The 18207-nt window shown below is 41.6% G+C and overlaps 1 protein-coding gene across 4 annotated transcripts in view; it reads right to left on the reverse strand.

The window, feature by feature from the left end:
- Positions 1-1179: 1179 nt before the first annotated feature.
- RALB (RAS like proto-oncogene B) overlaps positions 1180-18207 on the reverse strand; it is a 65475-nt gene continuing 48447 nt past the window's right edge. For all 4 annotated transcript variants that reach the window (XM_032479293.1, XM_032479294.1, XM_032479291.1 and 1 more), the window contains 3 exons: positions 9564-9772; positions 5593-5770; positions 1180-2849 (listed from right to left, as the gene is read on the reverse strand). In XM_032479293.1, the coding sequence (XP_032335184.1) occupies positions 2730-2849; positions 5593-5770; positions 9564-9772 (507 nt within the window). In that variant the 3' untranslated portion in view covers positions 1180-2729. The remainder of the gene's footprint in view (positions 2850-5592; positions 5771-9563; positions 9773-18207) is intronic.

Here is an 18207-nt window from a genome sequence, read left to right on the forward strand (position 1 = left end):
ATATATAAATTACGGTGATGTCTTACAATCAACGGTACCCTATATCTGATGAAATAGGATACTTGTAGGAAATTACATGTCAAGATATTTTTCCCTACATCACTCACTTTAAAAAAAAAATTTTTTTTTTTTTTACTTTTTTACAAACAGAGGTACTGGGGATTGAACCCAAGACCTCATGCATGCTGGGCAGGCACTCTACAACTGAGCTATACCCTCCCCCTGCCACGTCACTTTATGAAAATAGTCTGTTACATCTTTTTCTACGACCCTGCCACTCCTCATTACAATGCAGGCATATGCTGGTCTTTGGGGTCTTCTCCTGAACGCCTCAGGGCCCCTGGACCAGCTGTCCCCTAACCTGGAAAGCTCAGATGTCGAGCTCTTCCAGGGACATCTCAGCTTAAATGTCGCTCCTTTGCAGAAGCTTGGTGCCCATCCAGCTGAAATCATTCTATTGCCCTGAAACACTTGCTATCATATTACCTGGTTTTATGGTCATCAAAGCACTTGTTCTGATATTCTCATTTATCTGCGTCTTTCCTCACTAAAGCATAAACTCCAGGAGAGCAGAGCTTTTGCCTGTCTTGTTCAACACGATATTCCAGCACCTAGAATAGAATCTGACACCAAGTAGGCACGCCAAGTATTTCTAGAATGAATACTTGAAAATAACGTTATTAGGCTATGGACACAATATCTAGTCATGTAGCAAGTAACTATGTTTCAAGTTGATAAATAATACTGCTTATTTTTCTATGGAAAAGAATCTCAGCTGTATAAATTATTTTGTTAGGAAGATCCATCTCTGATTGCTAATCCAATTCAATATAAATTTAGAAATATACTAACAGCGTAGACCAAGGAAAGTTTCCATAACATGAAACAATTCATACCACCCTTAATTTATCTGTCCATGTTCCAAATCTACCTACTTTTGACGGGATTGATATCAAACGGTTAGCAAAACTAGGATGAAAAGAAAAGGGTTGTTTCAGAAAATTCAAGAGTGTGATCACCTTCACCTTTTTAAGTTTTAAGAAGAAAGAGCAGTCATCTCTCCCAAAGGACAGGTGAAGTTAAAATTACTGTTTATACTTTTAAATTTACTTCCCACAGCCCAATTAAAAAAATGAATTGAAGTAAAGTGTGACACTGCAGAACATCCAACAAGAATAATGAATAACTTATTGTAAATTTATTTAATACTTCCATTTCACATGTATGACAAAAGGATAAAATTAAAAAGCTAAAATCCTCAGTAAGTGTATTTGTCTGCTTTTTATTCAAAAAAGCCCATGATTCTTTAGGAGGGGATACAAGATTGTTTTCCAGTCAGATCATAATTTCTGTAATAATCATAAAGTCAAAAAGTTCCCGCTCTCCCCACCCCAGTTCACTTTTGGCACCTATATGTGAAATGTCACTTCAGGAAAATGGGGAAAAAATGTGCTGAATACTAGGTTTTTATCACAGTACTCCTTTCCTGATGAAAAAGCTTCTGATTGCTGAATTTAGAATACAAGACACAAGACAGATTAACAATATCTCATCAATAAAAATCTTTTTCAACTATATGGCTGTCTCAGAAAAAAAGATTTATATTAGAAACAGCAGCCTATCCTCAGAGGGAAAGGGGCTACCCTTCCTCATGTCTTCTAATTCAAATTTAGAACTTCTGAGCAAAATTCTCTGAGAGGTAGCAGAATGTCTGGCACCGGCTCTGGCTTCATGATTTTACAATACAATTTTAAGTCATCACGTTCTTCAGAAGAACTTAGGTAACACTTCGAGAAACCAAAGAAAAAGTTCTCTCAACCTCTGCAGAGAGAAGTTGACCAGGACAGGCTGGGTTGATTACTAGTGGAGAAGGAGGGGCCTTCTGTGACTCTAAGACTGGCGATTAGGAGAGGATTTAGCCAAAGAGGTAAAAAAAAAAAAAAAAAAATTCTAACTAGAAAAGTGTATCATTTAAAAAGTATACTGCTCTTGATTTTTCACTTAGTCTATTAAAAAGAAGCTCCTACACAAAAATCAGAATGTACTGGAGAAAAATAGCCAACACAGACTATAATCGGCCAACGTTTAAATATGAGGAATACAGCTTGCATTTTTCATACTGAGGAGGATTTATGAGCTTGGTTTTGACCTGTTCGGCCCAATTCAGATTTTTTTTTTTAGCTCTGCTTCAGATCCACAGGGTACTGCCAGGAGACTCATCTCCCAAGTCCCTGACTTTTCCAGCATCTAGAACCTGATGGATTTTTCCGGGTACTACTGTTGAGCCGACAAGGGTGGGACGAGTCTCGCCCCACCCCCTGTCTCCCAAGACCTAATAAAATAAGACATTTTTATTTCAAAACAAAAGATGCTAACGTTACAAAACTAGGCAAAAACATAAGATGCGACGACAGTTTTTTTTCTTTTTAACTAACGCCTGGCTATTTCCTACCTATAGCACCACGTATGTGGTTAACTTCGGGAAGGAAGGGAGGGAAGCACGAAGGAAGGAGGAAACTCTGAAACCTCCTGATGAAGCAGCCATTCCATTGCACGGTCAAGGGCTTAGTCCTTCTGCCAGCCACCGATTCACTAATATTTTTCCGCATTTACCGAAGCGTGTGTGAATGAGGCTGGAGAGAGCAGGCAATGCTGGTCAACTGGAGTCTCCTCTTAAGGAGCCTGCCCTCTGTCCTGGGTGGCCACCCGCTCGTCCACCGTCTTGGCATTCACAGTAAGCAACATCGTTCTTTCAAACTTTTCTTGTTCTTGCTGCTTTTCTTGCCATTCTTGTCTTTGTTTTCTGACATCTTCTTTGCTCTGATTTCTCTCATTAGGTCAAAGAACACCTGGGGTGGGGAGGAGAAAGAATAAGCCATTTAATGCTTTAATGAAGCAATTCGACAAAGCAGGATGCGTAGTTCCATTTTAAAGCATAAAGCCGAATGTATCCCTATAAACCATGGGCCATCAAAAACAAAAGGTCTAGAGCCAGTAAGAACAACTAACATTAAAAACCATATTCTAATTCTACGAGGTGAACTCTCTGCTCACATAATATAAAGGGTCAAGCTAAGGGCAGAAGCATCGTACTACTGTTACTACTGTCCTGTGGCTCATTTCACAATGAGCAGGGGGAGGGTGGAGCTCAGGGGGAGAGCACGTGCTTGGCATGCACGAGGCCCTGGGTTCAATCCCCAGCACCTTCATTAAAAATAATTAAATCAATACCTAATTATCTCCAACCTACCCCGCCCCCAAAATAATAAAAATCTATTCTGAGGATAAGTATGATGAAGGATAAAACTTCACAGGACAGATGGACAGCAGTTCAGGAAATTTACAAGCAGTGAGAGTGACAACCGCAATCCCTTCCTGGCATTTCCAGCTACCAGCAAAGGAAAGAAAGGCATGAGCACCTGCCACTAGGGCCTGTGTGATGGATCACTGCACTGATCAGTCCTTACAATGACCCTAAAGGTAGGAACGTCACCACGCGTGGCCGTCCCCAGCCTAACTCCATAGCAGCAGACTTGGGAACTCGGGATGGGGGGTGGGGAGAAGGCGGCAATGCAGCTTGGACAAACTCAGGCCCCCGCACTCTGAAATGGGGACAGGGAGGGAGAGGTGTCCTGTCTTGCCACCCTCCCCACCCCGATTCTCAAGGGCTCCTCTGCTCCTCGTGACGTCAGCAGGCGGGAACTTTATCAGAGCTGATGAGATGTGTCCTTTGAATGCCAGTGTGTTACTTAGATAAGGGTTATCGTTCATCCCAATAGTTTGGGTTTTGCCCTCTGCTACTAGAAACCAGGCTCCAGTGCTGATTATACCCCAGCAGACAAAACATGCCTCCTACAGAGAAATATCTGAGATTTCTCAAAGAGAAGACGGAGACTGAAAGTGTGACATTGAGTGTAGACTTATTATCTTAGGACATTTACACAAAGCACCAAACTCCTTTTATTTTCATGGACATAGCTTCTCAGGAAAAAAAAAAGCCAGATCAAGCTCTCCGAGTGCGGGGCTCCAGGAGCACTGACCACCAGCTCCGGGCACAGGAAAGGACCCCCCCCCCCAAATTGGATCAGGCTGACCTCCGCACCCCTCTCCTTCAGCCTCTCAGGAAAGCACCCCATTCGTAACAGCCACAGTGCACAGCTTCAGATGTCACAGGTTTTTCTTTCTGTTCTAACAGGAGGAGGGGAATGGCATGTGTCCAACTTAAAATGATGACAAAGTTCTTCATCAGCTGATCTTATCGACAACCTCCTTTCGCGTAAATTGTTTACAAGTGAACACAATGCTGCCAGTCATGGGTTTCTGCTGGTTCCTGTTTGGCAGGTCGGGCTGGTCCAGGACAGGAAGGGGAGATGACAAGCTGCCGTGGAACAGCTCCCCGCCCCCCCACGTCGACCGCTCCAGACCGAGAAGGTCTTCCTGACTTTTTTAAAATGAAGTATGTGCCTGGATTCCCTGTGTGTTTTCTACAGCTAGAAAACAATCTGATAGAAATGAAAAGATCTGGAATAGCACACGAATCAACATAAGAGCTGAGATAATAACACAAAGGAAAAGCAGCTGACCAGAGGAAGACTTCACACCAAGCAGATTTATGTTGTTGGGGATGCTTCTAAGCGAACCCCTTTGAATAGCAACATTCTAAATGCCAATGTTCTTCCAGCCTCATTTCAAGCTAAAGCAAAGCTTGGTCACAAATGCCGTCGGCTTCAGGTAGGAGCAAGGGGAATTATTTCTCCATAAGAAAGAGGAATCTGAGAAGGGATTTGGGGGATTCAGATGCTGATGCTGCATGATACGGAGCAGACACAGCCGCTGGTTGGCTGCCAAACTGATGTGTTTAGACTTTACAGGAGCCTGGATCATGAAGGAAGAGCTAAAGAACAGAGCGATGGCAGAAGGGAAAGCCTCAGCTCTAAGTCGTCTTAGCTCTGCGGCCACCACTTTGAGTCTTAACTTAAAAATAAAAGGCCTAATGATAGCAATCACAGGAAGGTGGGTTTTCCAATTGTCCATGTTCGTCATTGTCAAGGTCATCCTTTCATTAGCTTCAGAGATCGGAATGGGAAAGTATGCTGGGGATGGGTAAGAGATCCCTGGAGGGTTGATTCCTGGGAGAAAATACTATTTAGAGACTAAGATACAAAGACAGAACCCCTTGGCTCCACCAGTGGACAGTCAGGTGAAAAGAACAAATCCAACCAGTAAGTCAGTGAAAGCAAGATGAGTAAACACGTGTTTCTCTGAAGAACCTCCTAAGAGGCCGCTGGACACAGCCAGTCCTGCTCCTGAGGGACACCAGGCCACAGAGGACAAGGCGGCAGCCCTTCCAGGGCAGCCCCTACAAACCGAGCGCCTCACCCAGCCACACTTCATGGTGATGCCGACAGGAAGCATCTCATGACGGCTCAGGACTGAGAGGACTCTGAGCCGTGAAATCCAGGGTCAGACCCTCCCATCACACTGGCCAGGACATCTGAGAAAATCAGTCCTCCCCTACTTTCCACAAAACGGCTCCCTCAAACCCAGCCGAGGAGACGTGTAGACGAGAAAGGCGTGGGAGCCGGTGCCCACCTTGTCCACGTTGGCCCGCGTCTTGGCCGACGTCTCCACGTACTGCACGCCCCACTCCTCGGCCTTACTCCTGGCCTCCTCCACCGGCACCTGCCTCCGCTCCTCCAGGTCGGACTTGTTTCCCACAACCAGCAGTGGAATTTTATCTTCTTCGGCCTTCACACGGAGGATCTGTTCCCTAATGTAACAGGTCAAAGATAAATCAACTAAGAAAGCTGGAATAGGAACCCAGTTCCACCCGACCATCGGAAATGAGAGGCTTTGCTAAGGCCGGGGAATTGCTACACGCAGCGCACAATCCTAGGAAGCAGCCCCTCAGTCCTGTCCTAAACTAGGCCAGCTTTTCCAAGTCTGGTTCTCAATCTGCCTGCATCACTGGATGCTCACTACAAACACAGAGTTCTGGGCCCCAGAGCAGGTGTGTGGGTAGGAGCCCAGGAGTCTGCATTTCATCAGGGTCCTCAGTTTATGCTTAGGCTAAAAAAATTAAAATTAAAATTAAAATTAAAAAAAAAGGCGATGGGGGGGAAACTTGGGAGCCTTGGGGATAAAATAACCTTAAAGAAAGTGTCTTCATATATAAAATGCTTAATAATTCCCCTGAAAAAAAAGGTAAGATTTCTCCTTGAGAAGAAAAGCTACAAAATCAAGTGTTTTTCATATGGAAGGGAACAGTCTATTAGCAGATCATGAAATCAATTTGTGGGCCACAAATAGTAATTTTTTTCCTCAGTGAAACAGACTCTGATAGAATAGCAAAGAAACATTAGAGGGAACCTCAAGCAGTAAAGGGAAGTATGGCTTTGTGAAAGCCGTTTCAGTTACATCTGCATGTGCGTGTGCACCTGCCGCCCCCACCCCGCTGTGTAAGGCAGTAATCCTATTTCAATCTGCATCATTTTTCTACTACAAAGTGGGGGAAAAAATGAAAGGAAATACGCTGAGGCCTATGGAGAAGTCCTTCAAAAACATCTTCTCTAAAAAAAAAAAAAAACCATTACCTGTAGTACATTAAATTTTACCTCTACTAAAAATAATCAGCTATCTAAAATTACTTTCTAAAAACCAAACATTTAAAAAATTAAATATTCCACTTCCATTATTTTGATCCAGTAGGAACATTTCTACTTCTACACTCCAATACATTCCAAAAAGAGAGCCCTTCAGAAACACCTTTTGTGGAGATTTGCATTGATTTTTATATAATATAGGGTGATATTTTATAATAAAAATGTTTAAAAAATTTTCCATACAGTCAATTTAAGTACAAGATACCAAATATTTCAAGAATAATGAAAAAGAAGAAAAACAAGTGGATGTTTGAAAACTGTCTCTAAGTGGCTTTGCCAATAGGGGTCAAAGGGCATCCTACACATTTAGAAGTTATGTGATCAGTATAAACAATGAACAATGAAAACTGAGAGCTTTCTGGCTCATTAGTCTTGCAGAGCCATGACTAATTCCCTCATCAATAAACATTGATCCAAAAATCCAAGTTCTGGTCTCTTGTAACAAACCTATTTCTCTGGTTTATGGACTGTGTCCAGGAAAAGTTTCAAGGAAGATAGGGCATATTAACATTTTGTTTTATGCTGGGGCCTTTCCATTTGGAAGATAAATGCAGAAATGCTGTGTTTTAAAACTGCTCACAGGCATGAAGTAAAATGAGTGAGTTTAACCATACAGGCTCAGATAACCCACGCCCATCTTTCTGTTTCCAATGATGTGCCACCTGGACAGCTGTGGGACTTTGTCCGGAGTTTAAGTCACCAGAACTAACTCCCCCTTCCTCTTTCTCTTTCTTTTAGGTGGTCATCTGTCCTTTGTCTTCTAGGGATCCCTCTTCTTTCAGAACAACCAAAACCTTCCCCCAGGATGGGGTGAGACTCCACCCCACCTCCGTGAGGAGGCAAGAATGCATCTGTGTGCCTGTGGTGACCTGGGGGACAGGACAAGAGTGGCGTTATTCTTCTCTGGAGATGGCTCTTCTACTGACCACCATTTCCTTTACTGGTGAGTCACGGGGCCAGTGGAAAATCAAAAGGCTCGGGACAGGGAACAAAACAAGGTAGTGTGTGCAGCTGTCCTGTCTGGTCCTCAAGAGGCATAAAAACAGGATTCTGTGGATGCAAATACAATTATGAACACACGGACAGTAGCCACATACAGAGACCTCTAGGTATGTCAGAAAAGTCCACAAATTAATAGGACTTCTCATAGGGAGTCCTAGGCATTTAATGGATCACCACGGCACACAGCTATAGTTGCCGAGAACTGAGAAAGCCAAGCTCTGAAGGCCTGGGACTGTGAAGTCTAACAACTGACGCCCTCCTTACTCCCTTCCCTCGCTGGACTGGGTTCCCCGAGTCTACCCTCTGAGGGCTGCCTGGTTCATGGATGCTTCCTTCCAAGTCCTGGGGGGATATTTAGCTTTCACGTTTGGTTGATCACCTTAATTTCCAACCAGAACTTACTAAAGAATGAAATGAAAAACCAGTTTTTTTTTTTTCCTTTTTAGTTCCCTGTTAGACTCCAGATCTGATTCTTAAAAAGTCATCTGGATAAGTCTATTTTTAGTCTTTTGAGGAATCCCCATACTGTGTTCCATAACGGCTGCACCAAACTGCATTCCCACCAGCAGTGCAGGAGGGCTCCCTTTTCTCCACACCCTCTCCAGTATTTATCGTTTGTGGACTTTTTCACGATGGCCATTCTGACTGGTGGGAGGTGATACCTCATTGTAGTTTTGATTTGCATTTCTCTGATAGTTAGCGATATTGAGCATTTTTTCATGTGCCTATTGGCCATTTGTATGTCTTCATTGGAGAATTGGTTGTTTAGGTCTTCTGCCCATTTTTAGATCTTTATAAAGAGGGCAGATGAAAAAGTACAGCTGTGTAAGAGAAATGGGAAGGGTACGGGATAAGGAGAAAGATGCCCTTCCCATTAGAATTCCTGTAAGAGATGAACTTAAGGTACCTTTAAGTACCACGATCTCAAATGAATCACAGCAGTGACTCTTCCCACCATGAGCCCACGCGGGGAGGGGGGCCTGGGGACACAGCACAATGAAGGGCTCTGCCCTTAGGGGATTTAGTCGGATCACTGTATTTCATTTCATCAACTAACAAGAGTATTTTCAGATAAAGGAACAGAGTACTGAGTACACTTGCCCTGGGTCACAACACTGCGACAGGGCAGGGAGTCAAACCCAGGTCTGTGTAATCCGAAAGCTGGGTTCTCCCACTCAACTGTGCTCATGTCCTCACAGGAGCAGCAACTGGTCACCGGCTCACCGCTCTCACTCTTCTGCCATCTGAGGGTTCATAAGCCTCAGAATAGAGCAGAACTGTTATTTTTTAAGCAAAATTATGAAAAAGAGACAGTTAACTCATGAATCTCTGTCTCTCAGGATTTATGTGAAAACAAAAATCACAGGATCTTTTGTTTTTTGGGTTTTTTTATGGTTACTGACTTCTCAAAAAAATTTTATTCAAGTGTAGTTGATTTACAATGTTAATTTCAGGTGTACAGCAAAGCGATTCAGTTACACATATATATACATTTTTTTCATGTTCTTTTGCATTATAGGTTACCACAAAATATTGAATATAATTCCCTATGCCATACAGGAGGACCTTGTTGTTTATCTATTTTATATATAGTAATGTGTCTGTTAATCTCCAACCCCTAGAGTATATGGCTTCATCCTCTTTGGTGACAATGGATTTTTAAGATAATTTATATTTGGAAATTATAAAACAAGGAAGCCCAAAGAGATTATAACAAATGGTGAACTATAAGGTGCCGAGATTCAAAAAACCCCAGACCATTCTTTAGACAAACTTCTTCCTAATAGCAAGCTCAGCCCTGTGCTCCTGTGCTCAGCCCCAAACCCGTTCCAAGTCTAAGACGGGAAAGGAAGGCGAAAGGCCTCCTGGAGGCTGGAGGTTACTTCATTCTAGACACACCTGAACTCGGCAGTGGCTGTGAAGGACTCGTGCTCTGTGATGGAGAACACCAGGAGGAAGCCTTCCCCGCTGCGGAAGTAGTTGTCCCGAATGGCTGCGTAGTCCTCCTGCCCAGCCGTGTCCAGGATGTCGATCTGGACTTCTTCCCCATCGAGGACCACTTTCTTTCTGTAACTGTCAGCTTTGGTAGGTTCATAGTCTTCTACGAACTGAGGAAATCAACAGCGTTAGGAATTGGCATAGTTTTAAAAGAAAATCTGCTAAAAAAATAAGCTTCAACATATGGGTACTTGGCCTATAATCAAGCGAGCTGTTTATTGAGTGCGGATGACAGCTCTCACACTATGTGTAAGGAGCTGTGAAACCGTTCCCCAGCACTTCTGTTCTTTATTGCTCTCAATTCTATCATTTTTCTTTTTTTTTAAAGACAACTCAATTTTTATTTTATTTTTTATTTCATGTTTGTTTTGTTTTGCGGTGGGAGGTAATCAGGTTTATTTATTTTTTTAATGGAGGTACTGGGGATTGAACTCAGGACCTCATGCATGCTAGGCAGGCACTCTACCACTGAGCTATACCCTCCCCCATCAATTCTACCATTTTTCAATTTTGTTTTTAAACAACAAGAGAAGATACTCCCCTTTTACAAAGGAGGAGACCAAGCAGAGAGCAGAACCCTTGGAATATTACTGTCAGTATAAAATTATAAACATTGGCAAAGGGAAGAAACAAGAGCTCTTATTTATAATCAACAGGAGTATAAAACTCATCTGAAACGTAATTTGGCAAGAGGTACCAAGAAGCTTTAACAACTATACAACGCGAGAAAACTCCAAATGGGTCAAAGATTAAATGTAAAAAGGAAAACCCTCAAGTACTAGAAGAAAGCATGGGTGAGATCCCTTTGTGACCTTGAAGTAGGAAGGCCTTTTTAACTATGACTCAAAATCCAGAAGCCATGTAAGAAGAAACTGATAAATTAGACTACGTAAAAAGTTTAAAGCTTCTGTATGGCACCACACACTATCAACCAAGACAAATGACGAAAAAGCAACAAGTATTTGAACCCCTATCCCAAAGAGCTATATATAAACAGTTCCTAGAAACAGTGAGGAAAAAAAAAAATCAATAATCCAATGGGAAAAAGTGGCCACAGACATAAACAATTCACAGAAAAATCAATACAGATGATGTTAAACATATGCAAACATGTTCATTCATTCATTCGCACTAACAAAGAAAACAAAATTTGTAACTACATTGAGATACCGTGTTTCGCCTACCAGACTGGCAAAACCCACAAAGTCTGACAACATACGCTGGAAAGTAGGGACAGTTTAAAGACTAAGAAAACCATGTATGTATATGTGTGTATTTGCCAAAAACACATCCTGGAAGGACAAAACAAAACACATTGAAAAGCATTAAACAGAAAAACCGAAGCAACTGAACCTAAATGGATATTAAATTGGTAATGTAGCCCCATATTAATTTAAGAGACTTTAGGACAGAATATTTTGATAGAGTTTAGAACAGAATATTTTGATAGAGTGCATCCCACTGAAAAAGACTAAGGACAAAAAAATTTCAGAGAGATGTTAAACTTCCCTCAGTGGTTATATTATTTAGTAATAATGATATTACTGTTTCAAAGCTATTTTCTTTATATTGTGTTATATATAAAGTAAATCATTATTTTAACAGTAATAGGAGTCAAGATATTCAAGAAAAAGGTAAATTAATGACAGCAATTTACCATTAAAACTGAATTCATGCTGGTATAACTGGATATCTAGATGCAAGAGAATGAAGCTGGACCCCTACTTCACATCACACACAAAAATTAACTCAAAATGGATGAAAGACTTAAATGTAAGAGCTGAAACTATACACTCTTAGAAAACATAGGTTGAAATCTTCATGACCTTGGATTTAGCAAGGCATTCTTAGATATGACACCAAAAATACAAGTGACAAAAGAAAAAATAGATAATTTGGATTTGATTGAAATTTTAAAATTCCATGCTTCAAGGGACATCATCAAGAAAATGAAACAACCCACGAAACAGCAGAAAATATCTGTAAAACATGTATCTAGTAAGGGGCTTGAATCTCTTTAACTCTTAAAACTCAACAATAAAAAGACAATTTTTAAACTAAATTAAGTGCCAATTTAAAAACAGGCAAAGGAAGAAAAAATGAAAATGAACACAGGGAAATATATACAAGATCTTGCGGTAGCTCACAGTGAAAAAGCACGTGACAATGACTATATGTATGTTCGTGTATAACTGAAAAATTGAGCTTTACACTGGAAATTGACACAACATTTGTAAACTGACTATAACTCAATAAAAAGAAAAAAAGAATGAAAGTGAAAAAAAAACAGACAAATGATCTGAACATTTCTCCAAAGAAGATATACAAATGGCCACTAAGCACATGAAAAGATGCTCAACGTCATTAGTCATTAGGAAAATGCAAGTCAAAACCATAAGGTACGACTTCACACCCACTAGGATGCTATCATCAAAAAGATGAGCAACAATGAGCACCGGCGAGGATGTGGAGAAATCAGAACCCTCATACGCTGTAAAATGGGGCAACTGCTGTGGAAAACAGTTTTGCAAGTTCCCAAAAAGTCAGAGTGACCATCTGACCCCATAGATTTCACGCCTAGGTATATAATCAAGAGAATTTGACATGTCTACACAAAAACTTGCATATGAATGTTCATAGCAACATTATTCATAATAGCCAAAAGTAGAAACAATCCAAATATCTATTAATTGATAAAGGGATACACAAAACATGATCTATCCAGATAATGGAATATTATTCAGTCATAAAAAGTAATGAAGTACTGATTTGTGCTACAGTGTGGATGAACCTTGACAAATTATGGTAAGTAAAAGACATCAGACACAAAAGATCACATAGCCTATGAGTCTATTTATATGAAACATCCAGAACAGACAAATCCATGGAAACAGAAAGCAGATTAGTGTTTGCAGAGCTGGGGGGGGAGGGGGACTGGAGAGTGACTGCTGATGGGTTTGAGGTTTCTTTTGGGGTGATAAGAATGTTCTGGAATTAGATAGTGATGATGGTTATACAATTCTATGAATGTACTAAAAACTGCTGAACTGTACACTTAAAAGAGTAAATTTTACAGCATACGAATTGTATTTCAATTTTTTGGTAAGGAATGAAGTACGGATAGGCACTATAATATGGATGAACCTTCAAAACGTCATGTTAAGTGGAAGAAGCCAGGCATAAAGGTCACATGTTGCATGGTTCCACTCACATGAAATGTCCAAAATAGCAAATCCATAAAAACAGGAAGTGTTTGCCAGGGTCCAGGGGTAGGAGGGGAGGCAATAATGAGGAATGACTGCTGACACGTAGGGAGTTTTTTCTGAGTGATAGAAAGTTCTAGAATTATATAGTGGTGATGACTGCACATCTATGTGAATAAATGAAAAATCACTGAATTCTACACTTTAAAAGGGTGAATTTCAGGGTGTATGAATTCTTAATAAAGCTATAATTTAAATTTTTTAAAAATTGAACTCAAAATATTGAAATGAACTTATGGACCCTTTGAAGAACACTCTTAAAAAAGCCTTGTATTGTCATTTAACAGCTACTGATTCAAATGATCTTAAATCTGAAAATGAAGATATTAGAAGAGTTTTAGTATTAGGTTCTCTTACATTCATATAAATATCTAACAATAGAGATAATATGAAAATTTGCCTATGCGTCACAACAGTGCCCTCCTTTTATAATTCCTTTCCAAAGAGACAAATGCATGACCTAAAACAAACAAAAAAAAACCAAATACCCCAATGCCTCGTGCAAATCTCTAAATGCCACCATAAAGCACCTCAACTGCTTATTTCTGAACTTTCAAGGATAAAAGCAGCAAGAGTTCCATTGACTCCCGGAGTCAGAATGCCCTGATATGACTGCCTACCTCTGTGAGGGGTAAGTGTGCTTATTATTAGAACATTAGATTACAACCCTGCTGTTTACATTTTTCCACTTGAAACAGGAAATCCCCAAAGTCTTGGTATCTGTTAGCAGGATCCATACTACTGGCCTTGCAGGGCTGTGTGTGATTCCGTATCAGATGCCCAAGACCCACGGATCTAAGACAAAACTCAAGGAGACCCCTTCTTACTGAGCCATGTTTAAACTGACTTAGCCAGACACTGAAAGTCTAAAGAGGTGACTGCCAACATCTGCCCATCACCAACCTCCCTTTACCAGAAAAGGCAAATAGCTAAAAAGTCTTCAAATATATATATAACTGGATAAAGAAGTTGTACATACATACATATACGTACATACACACACACACATATACAAATGCACACAATGGAATACTATTCAGCCATAAAAAGAATAAAATAATGCCATTTGCAGCAACATGGATGGACCTGGAGATTGTCATTCTAAGTGAATGACAGCCAAGGATAAAAAGATTCAAATCTCTCTCTGCCACACTGGCAGTTCCTTCCAATTTTTCCAAGTCAGAACTTAGAAATAAAGACATCTGAGACTATGGCTCCTTCCATAATCCAATTTTCCTGAAAATTCCACCATGTAAGCTAATTTTTTTTAAACAACGGGTAAGGCAAGGGACCAGGAATAAAGAGCTTGAATGGCTCATGAGACTTTAGATACTGGTGTCTCCAAGTGTATATTCAGTTTCCTTTTCTAGGAAATCAGGCTTGACTCGCTGATCTCCCAGACAGGAGTAACCATACCTGGCCATATGTCAAAATTGCTGGGAGAGCTTCATAAAAAGAAATACTCCTAGTCATCAACTCCAGAAATGTGATTCAGAAGGTATTTTGTTAAAAGGTTCCCCATATATATCCTGAGGGAACTCTAATTCAAAAAGATACATGCACCCCAATGTTCATAGCAGCAGTATATACAATAGCCAAGACATGGAAGCAACCCAAATGTCCATCAACACATGACTGGATAAAGAAGTTGTGGTATATTTATACAATGGAATACTACTCAGCCATAAAAAAGGAATAAAATAATGCCATTTGCAGCAACATGGATGAACCTGGAGATTGTCATTCTAAGTGAAGTAAGCCAGAAAGAGAAAGAAAAATACCATATGATATCACTCTTATGTGGAATCTGAAAGAAAAAGAAAAAGAAAAAAGAAGACACCAATGAACTCATCTACAAAACAGTAACAAACTCACAGACATAGTAAATAATCTTATGATTACCAGGGCAAAGGGTGTGGGAAGGGATAAATTTGGGAGTTTGAGATTTGCAAATGATAACCACTATACATAAAACGATAAAAAATAAATTTCTTCTGTAGAGCACAGGGAACTATATTCAATATCTTGCAATAACCTTTAACGAAAAGGAATATGAAAACAAATACATGTATGTATAAGCATGGCTGGGACATTATGCTGTACACCAGAAACTGACAAATTGTATCTGACTATATGTCAATATAAAAAAAAAAAAGGTCCCCCAGGAGATTCTATGGAAAAAAGGTTGCCCAGGAGACTCTATGATCAGCTAGGTGTGGGATCATTGCTAAGGTCTCTTCAAGCTCTAGAAGTGTGGTTCTAGGATTATGCTGTTTAATATAGTAGCCACCGGCCACGTGCCAAGGGCTCAGTAGCCACGTGAACTGGACAGCATAGATACAGAGCATTGCCATCATCCCAGAAGGTTCTATCACAGAGCATTGCTTTAGGAAATCAATTAAACACTCCCCTAAATACACATCACTTCATCTCTCTTCTTTTCTTGCTGTGATTTTATTTGACCATTTCCTCAATAACTGCTCCTTTCTGGTTCTCAAATATGTTAGCAAGTGAGAACAACAGACTAAGGTCAGGCATAGCTTTCCCGTTTCTCCAAAGAAACGAGGAAGAAGAGGGAAAAAAACTCTTGATTCTTCTGCGCTTAGATTTGGCATCCTTGGGCCTCTCAGTCACCTACACGGTAGAGGAATCTCCCTCGTCTGATCTGCCACAGCTCCGCCTCTGATCCAGGGCTTCTCAACAGCAGCACTGCTGACATTTTACACTGGACAATTCCTTCTCTTGTGGGGTCTCTCCCGTGCACTGTAGCATGTGCGCCAGCATCCCGGCCTCTACCCACTGGGTCCCAGTAGCACCCCCGCCCAGTCGTGACAACCCCAAATATTTCCGGCCAAGTTCTCCTTTCCTCATCTCCATCAGCAACTACTTCTCTAATCCTGTCTCCCTCCTCTTAATTCCTCTCCTCACCGCCCCTTCTTCCCCAGTCTCTGTTATAAAAGAAAAACACTCTTTAGCAAGAAAGTCACATTATTAAGCAAAAACAAAGACTTTCAAAGCAGATTTTGAAGTCTGCCTCCCAGAAGAGGTTTATGCAAAAATGTTTTGGGTAAATGAAACAGATTCTGCTAGCTTTCCCCACTTTGGCCCCTAGTAAAAGTAAAAGGAAAGCTAGCAAGCATCAGAAACAAAAGTTCCCCGTGATAAGACACAGTGGGGAATGGCCCAGGAGGAGATGGCGGTTTCGGTCTGAAGCTTATTCACTGTGGGGCCCTCTTTTAAGAAAAGAATACAAAATTATACACATAATATTAAATATAAAAGTGATTATCTAGAATGAGAAAAGAAATTACAATTCATTATACATTTTTTAAAATGCACAAATACTGTGGCGAGCCCACCCTCAGGTGACCCTTGATGCGTCATGCCCTTGTGTGACAGTCTTCCCTTGACTGCAGAGGAACCCGTGACTGGTTCTAACCAACAGAAAATGGCAAAGGTGATGAGATTACCCCCTGACTACATTTCTGTGTATAAGATTCTGTATTGTTGTTGTTTTTAATGGAGGTCCTGGGGGGTTGAACCCAAGACCTTGTGCATGCTAAGCATGTGCTCTACCACTGAGCCATATCCTCCACCCACATTTCTGTGTATAAGACTCTGTCTTAGCGATCCAGAGAGGTGGGGAGGAAGCAAGCTGCTGTGGTAAGAACTATCTATGGAAAGGGCCACGTGGCAGAGAACTGTGGGCGACCTCCAGGAGCTGAGGGCCTCCGTCCCACATCTGCCAGCAACCAGGGAGCCTGGAGGAGGACGGGACCCTCAGGTGAGCGCACAGCCTCGGCCGACCCCCTCCCTGCATCCTGTGAGACTGTGAGCAGACTAGCTCAGCCGGGCCAGCCTCCTCACCCCTGGAAACTGGAGATAACAGATGTGTGTTGTTTTAAGCTGCCAAGTGTGTGGTAATTTGTTACACAGCAATAATACAGATACCATTTACATCACAAAACCCAGCGAAAGAATATAATTTTATTAATTAACTGCCTGACATACCTCTAGAATACCTTCCTACTTGGCTGATATTTGAATTATCTTGTCATACTTCCTGCAGAGAATTAAAAAATAATTTATTCTTCTAGCACCATTGGTCCAAATTTCCCTTTTATTGATGGTTTAGAAAGGTTATTTTCAGCTTCACAACTATGTGACGTCACTAGTCATGAAAGTTTGAGGACTGTTCGCGACTTTAGGAAACCTCTATCCCGCTTCCCTGTAAGAAGCTGTAAGATCTGGAAGAACATTCCAGACTAGTTTCTGACTCCTTAAGTTTTGCCCCTTGTTCCTCCTCCACTGCCCACACACTTTCAATGCCAGATGCCAGAGGACACACTCGTACCAGGACACACCCTGGCCCCGCACCTCATACCACTACGCCAGGTGAGCCAGCACAGTGGGCGGTGGGAATATTCCTGGAAGCCCTTCCTGCACTGGGGCAGCTAGTCATAACCCAACCACATGCCAAGCGACTCCAGACCACACAAACATACACCTTTAGACCCCAGCTAAGTGTATCCTTAATTCAGCTTCCCTCAGTTAGATCCCAAATGTGGCCACTTCAAACCCAGCCCGCATATGAGCAAGTTGGACAGAGGGGAGAGAGTCCAGAGAAAAGAGATAATGATCTTAACGGATCATGGTCATAGTATTTTTTTCTTTTGCAAATTGTATAAAGCACATGCCCTTGTGGATATCCTGCCAGTGAGAGGCCCTGAGGTTCAAGTTCTGGTCTGAACACTCAAGTGCAGTGTCCGCAAATGGCCATCAAGTGGGGACACTTGTTGCCATAGGGATTAAGACTGTTGTCACACTGGACTCAGCAGCAGTTACATCATCCACAGTAAGTGATGTAAATCTGGGGCAAGGATGGCGGGGCGCATACCCTGATCCATGGGAGACCTAGAGAGAACCTGATGTCCAACACTCAGAAAAGATTCAATTCTTACAACAACTCAGCTCCCCCTTTCAGTATCTCTGCAGACTGACTGTCACAAAGCTAAGCCTCTGACCTGTTCATTACATATACCCTTAGAGGCCCCTGCCCCCCCAGCTGCCCCCAGTCATAAAGAAAGGTACAACGGTGGAAATGATGCGAGCAGGGACCCCTCACATCCCTGCCAGCATTGAAATTACTTACCTAAAATCAGCAACCCAGATCTTACGCTGGTTAGAACCCCCTGGAAAGCTATTCAGAAACCCCCTTAACACCCCCTTAAACGCCCCTTGATCCTCCATCCCAGGGGGTGGGTGGGGCGGCAGGTGAACAT

Source organism: Camelus ferus, chromosome 5 (assembly GCF_009834535.1).
Source record: "Camelus ferus isolate YT-003-E chromosome 5, BCGSAC_Cfer_1.0, whole genome shotgun sequence".
Classification (NCBI taxonomy): Eukaryota; Metazoa; Chordata; class Mammalia; order Artiodactyla; family Camelidae; genus Camelus; species Camelus ferus.